The 15433-nt window shown below is 44.1% G+C and overlaps 1 protein-coding gene across 5 annotated transcripts in view; it reads right to left on the minus strand.

The window, feature by feature from the left end:
* NAT10 (N-acetyltransferase 10) overlaps positions 1-15433 on the minus strand; it is a 43494-nt gene that overhangs the window by 12414 nt on the left and 15647 nt on the right. For all 5 annotated transcript variants that reach the window (XM_032283605.1, XM_032283602.1, XM_032283606.1 and 2 more), the window contains 11 exons: positions 12381-12514; positions 11137-11230; positions 10572-10670; positions 7425-7561; positions 4668-4792; positions 4084-4234; positions 3714-3810; positions 2803-2919; positions 1493-1594; positions 1327-1401; positions 556-672 (listed from right to left, as the gene is read on the minus strand). In XM_032283605.1, coding sequence (XP_032139496.1) covers positions 556-672; positions 1327-1401; positions 1493-1594; positions 2803-2919; positions 3714-3810; positions 4084-4234; positions 4668-4792; positions 7425-7561; positions 10572-10670; positions 11137-11230; positions 12381-12514 — 1248 coding nt within the window. The remainder of the gene's footprint in view (positions 1-555; positions 673-1326; positions 1402-1492; positions 1595-2802; positions 2920-3713; positions 3811-4083; positions 4235-4667; positions 4793-7424; positions 7562-10571; positions 10671-11136; positions 11231-12380; positions 12515-15433) is intronic.

Consider the following 15433-nt stretch of genomic DNA (forward strand, 5'->3'; position numbering starts at 1 on the left):
GTGTGTCCCACCATGCCCAGCTAACTTTCATACTTTTTGTAGAGATGGAGTTTCGCCATGTTGCCCAGCTGGTTCAACTTAAATAAAAGCCCCTTGCCTAACTCCCAAATAGACATACTGTGAAAATCAATGAATGCACATGCAGGGCTGTCAACAGTTACTAGTACTAGTCATTCTTATCAAGGAAACACAGAACTGCCCTTAGTCCGAGTTTAAGATGAAAAAGATTACAGATCTATTGCAGAGATTCTCAAAACTGAATGAGCATCAGAATCACCTCAGAATATTGTTAAACTACAGATTATGGGGTCCACCCGAGTTTCTGATTCAGTAGGTCTGGAGTGGGGCTCAAGAATTTACATTTTTAACAAGCTGCCAGATGGCCCCAATGATACTGATCTGAGGATCTCAAGTGTTTGGTTGGAAAAAGCAGCAGTAGAAGAAAATGACAGAAGGGCCCAAAGCTCTGGACTGGTTTTTGTTGGTGTCCCTAAAGAGCCAGATAATTATCCTCCCAAGAACCAGGACACAGGAGGTTTGTCGAAAGATGCTTACCTCACTGCTTATGGTGTGAATTTCCTGTGGTGTCTCAAGAACCTTTTCCTCCAGACAAGGAAACCTGCCTTCATAGTACATCTGTAGCAGCTGCAGAGCACGGCTGCCATAGCCCATCTAGAAGCAAACATGAAGGGGAAGAGGCAGAGGGAAGAGAGCTGCTCTCAGTCTAAGCCACATTTACTCCCCTGTATTGCTTCTAGAGAACCTTCCCTCCCGGTCAAACTGCACGGGGTAAGAGAGCCAATGAAATCCCTCAATGAGGTCAAAGCAGCGACACTGAAGGCTGAAAATAGTGTAACCTGAGTTCTTAACACTGCTCTAGCCAGTCAAGAACAGCAACTTAGGAAAGTGCCTTGGACTTGATAGAGCTTATGTGGAAAAATAAAGTTTATATTTATTAAAAAAAAAAAAAAAAAAAAAGAACAGCAACTTAAGGGTAAGGATAGCTGTGCTTTCTGGTCTCCAGATAAGCAAGCCCCAAAGAGAGACAGTTCCTGTACCACCGCCTGGAAAGGAAGTTTCTACAGCTAATTATTCAGTGAGGTGTTCTAAGAAGGCAATTTCGGTATGCAGATCTGGTTCACAAGCCCTTGTTCTCACAAAGGAAGAATGAGCATATGCCGTCATCCTGTCCACCCATCCGCCCCAAACCCTGGCTGAATTCTCCAGAGCAGGGAAGTGCCTACACTTCACTTGCTTCTGCTTGACTAGCTTCTTATTCCAACCACCAAGTACCTCTGCCCTAAAGTGCCACCAGCAACATATTACCCCTTGATAATCTGGGTGAACAGCAATGCGAACCACCCTTCCACCAGAAAGACCGCCAAAGTCTGGATCTTGGAACTGTGTGGGAGACACAAACCAATAACTTAGCAACACAGACATCTCTGGACACCGCCAGCTTCCCTCAGACACGCCAGGGAAAGCCCATCACCTGTTCCGACACTGTCCATGGAATCAGGTCCCCTGAAGCCTTCTTGCCTCGAGACAGGCTGTTCAAGATGGACTGGCGAGAAATCTCCCCTTCAAGGCACACCTGCGGGGGAACCAGGAAAGCAGGCAGGAGGGCCAGCTCTGATCCAGAGCCCACTCACAGAATACAGCTTCTCAGACTAGGCCAGTTGTTTTCACCCCCGTGTTCAGGTTTAACCCTGACACTGACTGACACATCCATTTCTAACAGAAGCTTAATTACCATGCCCCATGTGACACGGCAGAAGATGGAAAGCCTCCGGACCCAAAAGTACAAGCCACATTAGAAGAGAGTCTCTGTGCATGTCGTGCATGTGTGGACGTCAATTAAGACACAGGATGCTCATGAGGCTCTCTACAGAACAGCACAAGTTCAAAACAACTAAGATGTCTAACAGGCAATTGGTTAAGCAAATCATAGTACATGTATATAATGAAATACTACACAGCTTTTAAAATCTACGTAGATTATAAGTGTTTTATATACTGCCTTAAAATAAAAGCAGATTGCTAATGGCTGGGCACAGTTACTAATGGTTACTAATTACTAATGGCTCATGCCTGTAATCCCAGCACTTTGGGAGGCCGAGGCAGGTGGATTGCCTGAGGTCAGGGATTCGAGACCAGTCTGGCCAACATGGTAAAACTCCCTCTCTACTAAAAATACAAAAACAAAATTGGCCGGGCATGGTGGCATGTGCCTGTAATCCCACTACTCAGGAGGCTGAGGCAGGTGAATTGCTTGAACCAGGGAGGAGGTAGAGGTTGCAGTGAGCCGAGATTACGCCACTGCACTCTAGCCTGGGCGACAGAGCAAGATTCCATCTCAAAAAAAAAAAAAAAAAGCAGATTACTAAATACTATGATCCCCTGTATATAAAAAGGAAAAGTGACACAGAAATGCATAAATACATCCCTGCCACGTGTTAAAATTTTGTTCCCCCAACCTGTAGCCTCTAATTCAAAAAGCACCATGTATTGCTTTTGTAATAATGGGAGAAAACAAGTCTGTTTGTGGAAGAAGCTGTGAGTCAAAATAAGAGAGTGGTCAATTCTGGCTTTTCCCCCTGCATCAACAGTGGAGCTCTGGGTTTCCAGCTGCGTTGACTTCTTCCAGTGCACCCTAGTCCCCTGTCTCTGCAGACCCAGCCAGCTGGTTCAGACTAGGACTCTACAGTTTCAATACCCCACACTGCAGTTATCGAGCCACTAATTCCTGACGCCTCACTGGTTCCCCAAATCACTGCCACAAGGATGCCTCTGCTCCTATACCTGGATAACAGCAAGCACTTCTGGAAGGGCATTCTGGGTGGGGGGCACAGGAGGCAGAAGGCAGAAGAGATGGTGAGCAGGTGCATCGGAGAGCATCTGGAGATCATTGGGAGAGTTCTGTGGAAGCCAAATGTGGGACAGTGAGACGCACTCTTCCTCTTGCCCTTTACGCAAGAGGTTCGATTCAGAATCACAGGATGACTGGAGTATTGCCTTCTCCAAAGTCAAGTGAGGAGCTGAGGTCCAGCAAACCAACTTTCTAGTATTTTGGCAAGCCTGAGATTCTTCATAATAGGTTAAGTGGAACTTAGCCTCAAACGCATGCTGTCCTCTCACCCTGAGCACTGACGGTAGAAGAGAATTTATTTAGCACTACTTATTTCACAGCTAGGAAGTGAACTTTTTACAGATAAGAGGCTGCTATTTCAAGAAAAACTGTCACCACTTCTTCTAACACCAACTCTTCAAGCCTTCCGTTAAATGTTGTTCATAAAAATACTATCTACACATTCAAAAAATATCCTGACTTTCCCTTTCATTTTTAAGAGTCTCAGATATTCTAAACCCTCAAATGACTGTTCCATAAAAATGGCCCAGAGCTACAAAGCTGGTCTCAGGTCAAACAGCACCACTGGGTCACAACTGTGATGTCACCTCATCCTATCAGTTTAGTAGGCAGGCAAGAAACGAAAGCACTCCTTTAAAAATGGGCACAGCTTTCCACCCTGTCCCGCTACTGCATGGAGCTCCATGCTCTATACATACGCGTAGCAAGATCAATGGACCGCATCAATGTCCCAATGGAACAGTCACCTAAGCCACCGGGTAATAAAGATATAAACCAAGTAAAAGGGGACTGCCAAGTGCTCAAGCTCCCTGCTGACATTCACCCAAGGGCTAGCTGCAGTCACCTTGTAGTGAGAAGCCACATAGAGGGCCATAAGTCGTTGGAGGAAAACTTCAGAGGCCTTGTGGTAGCAGAAGAGGGTATCTCTGTTAACATAGTAGCTGGGTCTGGAGTTAAGAAACCAAAACAAACCAAACAGCCCAGGACAGGACATGCTGTTCTCTGGAAGCAGAACAGATTTCCCTAACTGGGAACAGGAACTCAGTGTCCTAAGCAGAAACACATCAAAGGAAGAAGAGAAAGAGGAAATTCAAAATGTGCAACTTTCCCCTTTCTCTAGAGCAGCATCCTATGAAACAAAGGGCCCAAATCCTTTGAATTCCGTCATCGCCCCTCTCCTTCTCACAGGGCCAGTGGAACCCGGAGGAGGATACAGTTCACAAGCTTCAGGCAGGGGGCAGCCCGAGACTATCCGAGTGATGTTGAGGCAATCCAGGCACAGCAAGTCGTTCAGCCACTTCTCCACTGCGTCCCCAGGGGCGTATCGGATTGATTCCTGGAGGGAAACCTCATGCAATGTCCGCGCTGCTCCCCACAAATCACACACACAAAATAAGAAACAATGATTAAATATGTATTGTCTAAAAAGCAAGGAAAAATGTTTCACTTTATGTTTGTCCCATGGTGCCCAGAGACGTGTGGTAAGAATTTAAACTGGGTGGTTTTAAATTGTTTTGGTGGATACTCAAGTTGCCGTGATACCAACCCCAAAGGGATCTGAATGCCACCATGCCCTGAGACAGGGACAAACAAGGGCCCTGTCATCAGAAGGCCCTAGTCTGGCTCCCTGCTGGTCACTGGACGGCTGTTCCCCAGAGAAAAGCTACTTCTCCTCTTGGGGACTCAACCTCTCAGCCTGGAGGTTTGGTGCTGCCCATGATGTCCCAGGGGAATGAGGATCAGCAAGACTGAAGGGCCTTGCTGTGAACTGTAGGGCCCGGGTCAGGCTCTGGGGTACCTGATGCCAATCTGGCTGTCGTCGTGGTCTTATTCTCAGCGGTGGTGCTGACCTGGCTCTGGGCGCTCTGTTGACGGAGCTGCTGAATTAGTTTAAGGGACAGTGACCGGCCAGTGCCCTCATAGCTAGAAACAAAGGCAAAAGGAATCAGGCATGAGGTCCCAAATCCACTGCCTAGGAAGGGACAGAGAGCTGCTTTCCTCCACGTGCTGGAAGACCAGACCCCTGCTTCCCCGACGACAGTCTTGCTCATCTCTGAACTTCCAGCACAGCAGGCACCTGTCCAAAGGAGGCAGGGCGGGACAGTGGCTCAGCTTGGGGCCACTCAGGCCTGGACTCACGTCCTACTCTCATCTACTTAGAACCTTTGGGCAAGGAGCTCAATCTCTTTAGCCTCATCCTCAAGGGGGATTAGCACAAAGGATTTAAACAGTTTTAGTGGAAGCCGGAACAAAGTTAAATGGTCAACTAATGGAGCTGCTTTTTGGAAGTACAGTGCACAAGGAAATGAACTGAGAACATTTCCAGTTTGGAAAATAAAACAAATCCACCACCTCAGAAATTCTTTTCACTACTATGCTCACTTAAAAGGTGACACAAAACAGCTAAAAAAATTTGGGGAAAAACTTAAATCACCAATAATCTGATAACTCAACCAGCTTTCATTGTCTTCCTCTCCTTGTCTTTGGTCACAAGCATATGTGACCACAGGGTACACACGGAACTTTTTTTCATGATGTCATTCCATAGTATCCATTATCATATTCAAAGACTGAAAAATACTTTCTCTTACTCAAATAATGATAAAAGCTAGAATTTCAGTGTTTTATTCCCACTCTCCAACCCACATAACAAACATTTCCCAAAAAAAGTATTCCAATTTATCTATTTAAGAAACAAGAGTAAGCACAAGCAATAAAACTTAAAAACTTTTCTCATCAAAGGTTATTATAAAGAAAGTGGCTGGCCTCCAGCACTTTGGGAGGCCAAAGCGGGTGGATCACCTGAGGTCAGGAGTTCAAGACCAGCCTGGCCAACATGGCGAAACCCCGTCTCTACTAAAAACATAAAAATTAGCCAGACATGGTGGCACACATCTGTAATCCCACCTATTCGAGAGGCTGAGGCAGGAGAATTGTTTGAACCCGAAAGGCAGAGGTTGCAGTGAGCCAAGATTATGCCACTGCACTTCAGCCTGGGCCAACAGAGCAAGAATCAGTCTCCAAAAAAAAAAAGGAAACAGAAAAGAAAGTGAAAAAACCCACAGAATGGGAGAAAATTTTTGTAAATCACATCTGATAAGGGACCTGGTATCAAGAATATACAAAGAACCCTTAAAAATCATTAATAAAAAAGACAATCCAATTAGAATGACGAACAGAGGATATGAATAGACACTTCTTCAAGGAAGATACACGAGTTGCCATATACGCACATGAAAAGATGCTAACATCATTAGTCACCAGGAAATGCAAATGAAAATTATAATGAGATGTCACTTCACACTTATTAGAATGGTTATAATCACGAAAATACATAACAAGTGTGTGAGAGGATACAGAAGAGTCAGACCCTCATCCACTGCCGGCGGGAATGCAGAATGGTGCAACTGTTTTGGAAGAGTCTGGCAGCTTCTCACACGGTTAAACACAGAGTTAGCCCAATAATTTCACTCCTAAGTATATCCCTAAGAGAACTGAAAAACATATCCATGCAAAAATCTGCATGCTAATGTTCAAAGCAAGATTATTAATAATTGCCAAAAGGGAGAAATAACCCAAATGTCCATCCACAGATTAAGTGGAAAAATAAAATGTGGTATGTCCATACAACAGAATACTATTCAACCATAAAAAGGAATGAAATACTGATACATGCTACAAGTCGGTCATGGAATACCACATATTTTATAATTCCATCTATATGAAATGTCCAAAATAGGCAAATCTACAGCTACAAAAAGTAGATTAGTGACTCCCTAGGGTTGAGGGTGTGGAGGAATTGGAGGATGATGCACAGGCTTTCTTTATGGGGTGGTAAAAATGTTCTAAAATTGGTTGTGGTGAGCATGGTTGCACAACTCTGTAAACATACCATAAACCATTAAATTACATATTTTAAATAGCTACATAGTACAGTATGTGAGTTATATCTCAATAAAGCTGTTTGAAAAGTAAAAATCCATTTTATTTCAGTATTTTCAGTATAAGCAGAGCAGTCACAATAAATCTGCAATACAGAATGATCTCTTCAAGATATGATTTCCATACAGGAATCTTTCCAACATTGGAGATATGTATTTACTGACCTCAAAAGATTTCACAATATATATTCAAAAAGCAAATTAAAAATGTTTTTCTTGTTCAAATGAAAAAAATCTATCTCCACGTGGTTCAATTGCAGGTGACTTTTCTTTTGCTTAACTGTTGTAATTTTTCTACAGCAAACACTAAATATTTCAAAGTAAAAAATTAAAAATATCAAATTAAAAAACACTCATGTCATTATGAGCTTGATTTCTTATAATTATAGTTACTTTAATACTATATTTTCTAAGATATAAGATACTGATATTGCCAGCCACGTATTTTTCAAAATTTTATCCCACCTACAGACAGAAGCAGACACTCAGCACGTAAGACTGAAATTCTCTGAGACTCAGACTTAGTTGTCCAGACCCAGGCCACATCCACCACATGCCCCCAAATCTGCAACAGCCTGCCACGGGACTAAGGACTCCCACCCATGGTGCCTTACCCGTTGATGGTGGATGCCATGAAAACAAGGTAAGGGCCAAGTAGGCTCTTCACCAAGGGGAGGGGGATGGCAGCAGCTTCATCAATCACAACTAGTTCAGCCTGGCCCAGTTTCACAGCATCTGCAGGATGTATATACTATGGGGAAGGAAAATTTAGATTATTAGCACAGCAAACTAATGTCACAGCTGTGATTACTGGTGACTCATCATAAAGACTGTTCTCTTTCCACTTTCTCTCTGTTCCCTTCTCTCCTCTCATTCCTCCTTTCTACTTTTTCCTGGCAGGGCAAAACGGGATGGGCTTGGAGTCAGACACCCGGGTTCAGAGAGTTCAGCCACTGATCATGTGACCTTGGACAAGTCACTTAATCCCACAGTGCTTCAGACTCCTCCTCCTGTAAAATGAAGGAAATACCTACCTTACAGCTGCTTGAGGTAGAAACAAAGTAGATAAGTAAAAATGCCCTGCCCAGTGCCTGATTCACACTGCTGACACAGTGGCTCCCTCTCCTTTCTCACCTGTCTCCTTATGTTTTTCCCCAGCCTCAGATTAGGGAAGCGGATGAGCTCGAGGCATAGCTGGACCCAGTGATGGCTAAAGAAGAGGATGTCAGATTTCTCATGCCGGGAACTATGCTCCCTGCTCTGATGGCACGATGATAAAAGGTGAAGTCTCCCTGCACTGACAGACATTTCTAGAACTTACTCTTTTCTTAATACCTGCATATGTACGTATCTTTATGCATACAAACAATCTCTTCAGCTTCTTCAGGGCTTCCTGCTATTTTTAAAGGGGTCTGAATAGCAATGAAGAGGTATTCATAGGAAACCTGAATAACCAGTTAACATAAACAAAGGTACTCAACCTCACCAACAGTCAGTGAAATGCTAGAGACAGGAGGGAGACACCATTTCACAAAACTTAAATAGCTGTAAAACATCCAGAGTTGATGAGGTCTTAAGAGAAATTAAAAATCAAAAGAATGCTGACATGGGGGTAAATTGGTATAAAAACACTTTGAAGGATAATTTGGCAAATTTTAAGAAAGCCAGAAAACTACACAATTCTAAAACAATTCCATCTAGAGAAACATACATGTAAATATAATTTACTCGTATAATACCTAAAAATGAATCAACCAGATCTACAAGCTTTAATCTGGATAGGTATTGAAAACAAACATTAAAAAAGGAAAGCTGAAGAAAGATAAGTATAGTATGGTACCACATACGGATACATAATTATGTAGTGAACACATGAATTGAAAGGACACGCACCAGTCTCAGAACTGAGTCACCTACGAGGAGGGACAGAAGGAAACAGGATAGAAAGGGGCTGAGGGACTTCAACTGTATTTGTGATGTTTTAGTTCTTTAAAACAAAAATCTAAATGACATTTAAAATATGAAACAAACACAGCAAACATCAAAATGTCAACAACTCCTAGTGCTGGGCACCGGAATGTATACTGGTTTCTGCACCCTCCTATACATTTGAAGTCTTTCATTACAAATAAGATGTTCTAACTGCTTTGCTACAAGCTGATGGGCCAGGGAGGCAGCAACCCCACCCGTTTCTTTTTATTTTTTATTTTTTGGGACAAAGTCTCACTCTGTCCCCCAGGCTGGAGTGCAGTGTTGTGATCTCGGCTCATTGCAACCTCTGCTTCTCACATTCAACCAATTCTCCCACCTCATCCTCCCAAGTACCTGGGATTGCAGGCGCACGCCACAACGCTTGGCTAATTTTTTAAATTTTAGTAGAGATAGGGTTTCACCATGTTGGCCAGGATGGTCTCCAACTCCTGACCTCAAGTGATTCGCCCACCTCCGCCTCTCAAAGTGCTGGGATTACAAGCAGGAGCCACTGCGCCTGGCCAACCCCACTCATTTCTAGCAGCAGAAGGTACATCCACAAAAGAGCCCCAGATCTTGGATTCTTCAGAGGAAAAAGTAAAAGCATCTCATAAAAGCAGCAGAAAGCAACTCCCCAGGGGAAGTGAAGCCAACTTTTATCTAATATTCTCCTTTCTCTCCATCTTAAGCCCAAAGAGAGGCCTGAAAGGAACAAAAATGGAGTCTCATAAAGTAATGTCACCTCCTCTGTGCTTAAACTGGAGACAAAAGAACTCTAGTAATATGAGAGTATTTGATTACAGATTTGAGGAGTAAGGCCCGAGCCAGGGCATTTAAGGGAAATATTTTTCTTCTTCAGTTTGTGTATTTTTCTTGAGTTTTAACAGTTCTCTGTGTTCTCATTGCCTGCAGCCTGACCCTTACCCTCATCTCACACCAAAAGCAGCCTTTCCTCCTCCCAGATGGGGGAATCAAGCAGAAGTGAAAATAGAAGGGGACTAGTAAGAAAAAATTAAAATAAAAGGCATACACACTTAACTGTTTATAGTCTGGCCTCTGATAAAAAGGCATGACTTCTTGACATGCATATCCATATGCTTTGACAGGCATAAAATGCGAGGGTATGAACTGCCAAATTCACCTGGCTCACCTCCCAACCCAACCCAATTCCAAAAATAATTAATGACCCTCCTCCAGTAAGAGCCCATTAGTCTCAGTCCGTTCTGTAAGCCTGTCACCTGATGCCTCTCTTAGAGATTCAGCAAAATTGCAACTTTTGGACAAGTGCAGACCATTCAGGCTCACAGAGTGCTAGAGATTTTTAGAACTTTTGGGAAATCACTGTTTAAAAAAGAAAATAGGCCACTGGCTAAACCACAAAGATTCAGAGTGCATTTTGCAAAGTTGTTTATTTCATTTAAGCTATAAGGTTGTTGTTCTAGTTACAGATGCAACATTTCAAAAGCTGCAGTAACTAAGCAAAGTTAGAACTGATGTCAGGACAAAGATTCTCTTTTAGTTAATCAGCATACTTTCCATCCCACTTAATCCATATTCAAAGGACAAAAACACAACTTTTCAGTCTAACTACATATATTTGTTAGTTTGCCTGAATGTTGTTCTTTAGAAGAGGCTGAAAATCTGGAACAGGTTTAGCATACAATACCGCCATTGTCTAAAAGACATGCAATTACAAAAGACATACATGTCTGTAACAGGAAATGTCTCAGCGCCAGTTAAACACAGCAAGACACTGGCCCTGCACATCAGGGTCTGAGAACACGCCTCACCTGAATAGTCTGCCTGTGTTCTCGAAATACATTCACTCTGATCACTGCTTTGTTAAATTCAGGGTTTAGAGACTGGATAATCTCATAATCCAGATGTTCCTGGTGGGGAAAGAGTGAAAGCAATGACAAACTTTAGAAACAAGTTTTAGAAACTAAATATTATGAAAGTAAGCAAGCATTCTTAAGACTCCACTTGGATTTAAACCCAGCACTGTATCAAAATAAAAATTCCTTTTTTTTTTTTTTTTTTTGGGGGGGGGGGGGGTCGCTCTTGTTTCCCAGGCTGGAGTGCAATGGCGCGATCTCGGCTCACTGCAACCTCTGCCTCCTGGGTTCAGGCAATTCTCCTGCCTCAGCCTCCTGAGTAGCTGGGATTACAGGCATGCGCCACCATGCCCAGCTAATGTTTTGTATTTTTAGTAGAGACGGGGTTTCACCGTGTTGACCAGGATGGTCTCGATCTCTTGACCTCGTGATCCACCCGCCTCGGCCTCCCAAAGTGCTGGGATTACAGGCTTGAGCCACCGCGCCCGGCAAAATAAAAATTCTTAACCAAATTTCCTACCTGATATTGCAGAGCATCAAATCCTTTAAATACAAATTCAAACAGAGTATGCAGGTTATCAGGGCTTGGGGAGGTAACAAAGATATTGGAGTACCTACAGAACCAAAAAAAAGGAGGATTTTTAAGAAATTAGGAACATTTTAAAGAAACAATTTAAAAAAGGAAACATTTTGTTTGCTCCTGTCCCAAAGGTGATAACCAGAGGTAACAGCAGGGGACAAAGTCAGGACACCATTTGGGAAGGAAACTAAAGCAACTCCAGACATTTAGCTACCAACATCTGTGAAAGCAAACTGCTTAGAAGCACTATGGGGACAGCCCTCTCAGTGTGCAGAACAGACTGCTCCCCAATCCAATGCCCTGCTCTAAGAAGTACTTTCATCGCAAGCTGTGCTGAGGCTTTCAAATGGTGAAGCTGGAGAGCTCAATCCGTGCTTAGGCTAAGGCCAAAGCTAACCTCCAAGGCATCCTTGCTGAGTATACAGGATGCTAATAGCAGACGCTAAGGGCTAAGAGGCTGACTGTTACAGCTACAGCAGCAGGAAGAACGAAGGACAAGGAGGCAGGAGCTAAGCTCAGGCCCCAGCTCTACCAGCACTGACTTGCTGGGGAATCTCGGGGAAATCACTGGAACTCCCCTAGCCTAGGTTGATTCATCTATAAAATGCCCACAGAGCTCTAAAGAGCACCAAGGAAGATAATGCACAAAGTCGAACGCCGTTAAGTTCTAGGTTCCTTATTACGGCTGAGAAGTTGGAAGAACACACTCTACTGGCAGTTGCATGTATCTCCCATACCCAATAGAAAAAACAGAAACTAACATCACACCTGAAACCAGCTACTCAGGAGCCAAAGGAAGCTTCTCTTAACCAAAATCATTAAAATGTCAAACTTGTATTTTTCTCAGTCTGCAAGGCTTGTCATACACATTCTCATCCCCTCAGGGTTGTAGTTTCTTACCTCCACTTCTTTGCTTCTATATGTTTGTTCAACTGTAAATAGTGATTACAAAGGCCCTGGTATGTATGTGTCTGTGTGTACACACAAGTAAATGTGCACCTTTAGGGTGGGTTGGGAAACAGTGTTGCCGTTTCCTGGCAGGAAATCAAGACCTAGAGAAATCACACACTGAACCCACTCAGAACTCAGTCTAGGAACCTGAAATCCCAGTCCTCTGACCCCAAGCCTGCACACTACCCCCTCAGAGCCAGAGTTTCTAAAGATGGGGGATAGAATTCCCTTACCCAAATGCCACCGCCCCAGCAATAGCCAATCCCAGGGCTGCAGATTTTCCCCGTCCTCGGGCAGCTGTGAGCGCAACAGTACTCCTCAGGGTCTTTTCAGAGATGCCCTCGATAAATTTCAGGACAGCTTTGGCCTGTGGAAAGAGAGACATATTATTAGGCGAACTCCAAGAAAGGTCCAAGTTTCTGCCATTCATCACCATCACTGTAGAGAAGTGAGGTTGATGGCAGGCTAAATAAAAGGGTGGCAGTTCTTGCAGGCCAGAAAGCACTGCTGAGCACCTGGACTTCTCACTCCCTTGGTCATCTCATCTCAGTCTCAAGGCCTTCAGTACCAATTATTAATACATGCTGATAACTCAAATTCACAGCTTCAGTCTGGACCACTTCCCTGCACATCAGACTTCTACACACACGCAGCTGCTTCCCGTATATCCCCGCTTGTACACTACACATCTCAACCTTGACACTGAGCGCTTAATGTTGTCCCAAACCTCCTCCACCTAGTCTTCCGCATCTCAGTTAACTGTTCAACTGCTTGGGCCAAAGGCTCCTCAATTCCTCCCTGATAACTGATTTATCAGCAAATCCTATTACCTCCAAAACATATATAAAATCTACCATTCCTTACACCACTATCCTCCTCTACCATTCTGCTCAAAGCCACCACCGTATCCTTCTTCCATCATGACAGCAGCCTCCTGGCCAGTCTTCCTGCTACCACCCTCACTCCACCAGTCTACATTCAACACAGCAGCCAGGGGATCCTCTTAAAAAGAAGTTTGGGGATGCCTCTGGCAGCTGTGCTGAAAGACTATGGACATAAAAGTCTCGTTGCTCCCATGTCTTGTAGAGTAAGTGCCAAAGCCCTGCCAGTGGTCTGCAAGATTCTCCAAAAACCTCCTCCTCCACCCCCCTCACCCTGCTTCAGCCCCTCAACCTCCCTGCCAGGCCTCCCCAGGCCCATGCACATGCTGCTCCCTCTGCCTGAAGCACTGGCTCACCAAGAGCCAAAGGGCTTGCTTCCTCACCTCCTTCAGGGCTTGGCTCCAAAATCACCCTCTACATGAGGCCACCCCTGCCCCCTATACCCAGAACCACAGAACCCCATCCGCAGGCTGGCATGTCCTATCCCTCTTTGCCACTTTTTCTTTTTTCCCATTGTATGTAGCACCTTCTGCTTCACCAAATGATCTGCTCATGTCTTTTTTCACTGACTGTCTCATCTCACTGTGAGGCAAGCTCCATGAAGCAGGTGCATCCCTCTTGTCTACTGCTGGGCCCCAGTGCCTACAGGACAGCCTAGAAGTAAAAGCAAGATGCCAGTGACACTGAAAGACAGGAGCCACTAACTACTTAGGGGCCAAACTTTGCTCTTCAGCTGGGATCTGTGCTGGGAATAGGTCTTTGAGGGTGGGAAGAAGGCCAGATGATCCTGAGGAAGTTGTCATGCTTGCCTAGGCAGTGATGTTAAAAAGACACTGAAGAAACACAGGCCCAGGTAAACGGAAGGGGAGAGACTTTAGGAAGCCAGAGTTTCTCCAGGTGAAAACACTCAAAGGAGATCCAGGACCTGGTTGTCTTAATTTGACCTTGCCTGAAGGCTACATTTTAGCCTTTTGTTTTAGATTATGGAAGTTATAAATTGAGAAAGTGAAAGACATAACAAAAAGGTATGAAATCTAGACTAAAATGCATCCTAAAATGAAGAACCAACACAAAAAAGGCCAAAATCAAACTAAAAAGTAAGCAGAGGACATAAGCAAGCAGATTGGCTCACCAAAAAGAAAAAACCAACAACAACAACAAAACAAACCACGTACAACAACAAACAACAGATGACCAATAATTGTATGAAGAAGGAGCCTTCCTCTCTCCTAATTAAAGAAGCAACACGAGGCCGGGTATGGTGGCTCACGCCTGTAATCCCAGCACTTTGGGAAACGAAGGGGGGTGGATCACAAGGTCAGGAGATCAAAAGAGACCATCCTGGCCAGCATGATGAGATGCCGTCTCTACTAAAAATACAAAACTTAGGCGGGCATGGTGGCGCATGCCTGTATTCCCAGCTAGTTGGGAGGCTGAGGCAGGGGAATTGCTTGAACCCGGGAGGCGGAGGTTGCAGTGAGCTGAGATGGTGCCACTGCACTCTAGCCTCTGTTGTGAGACCAAAAAAAAAAAAAAAAAAAAAAGAAGCAACACAAATGAAAACAATGATCCTATGTTCTCATATCAGATTGGTAAAGACTTACAAGTTGCAAGGCTGCAGGGAAAAAGGCATTTCCACACACTGGATAGTTCCATCAACTGGTACAATGCCCATTTTAATACATACAATCTCTGATCCAGCAATTTCTCTTCCGGAAATGTATCCTAAGCATAGTACCCACAGACATATCTGTAAGAATCCCCTCAGAGCATTGTTTCTAACAGCGGAAATGCTGCAATCAATCCAAATGTCTAACAGGGGACTACTTGCGCTCTGTAGTATGATCCCTTCACATTTTATTCACTTCTGTGCATGAAAAAAGATGCAGCAGGACACATAATAAACTGTGAATAGCATTTGTTTCTGCAGAGTGAAACTGCCCAGTGGAAACACTTCTTAATTTTTTACATTCTCTTTTCTATTAATTTTCTTTTGTTTTTTTGTCATAGGCCGTTTGTTTTCTTTTTCACCCTTTTTTTTTTTCTCTTTGTATTTTTAACCAGTGTGCTAACATTCGTTTTCTTATAACACTCCTTACTAGAATCAGTTTCTCCTGCTTCATCCGGTCGCTCACTCCTTCTCTTTGTGATAAAGAGGGTACCAGGAAGTGAATCAAAAAAGCCTAGAGCCTGCAGCCTGGGCTGCATAGAGAGCTATGTAGCTGCTGATTCTATTTCCAGAATGAAAAGAGAAGCCAGCCTGCTGGGACTCAGCCCCAAGTGGGAAGTGTCACTGCAGCTGTCTTCCCTCTCGAGGGCAGAGACCCCGGCTGCTCATTTGGCTCAGGCTGACCTAGAACCCTGAATACACCCAACTTAAAACCTCTGGGCTGTGCCCAGTCAGT

The sequence above is a fragment of the Sapajus apella genome, unplaced genomic scaffold (assembly GCF_009761245.1).
Source record: "Sapajus apella isolate SASKATOON/1434 unplaced genomic scaffold, GSC_monkey_1.0 scaffold14, whole genome shotgun sequence".
In the NCBI taxonomy this organism is placed as follows: domain Eukaryota; kingdom Metazoa; phylum Chordata; class Mammalia; order Primates; family Cebidae; genus Sapajus; species Sapajus apella.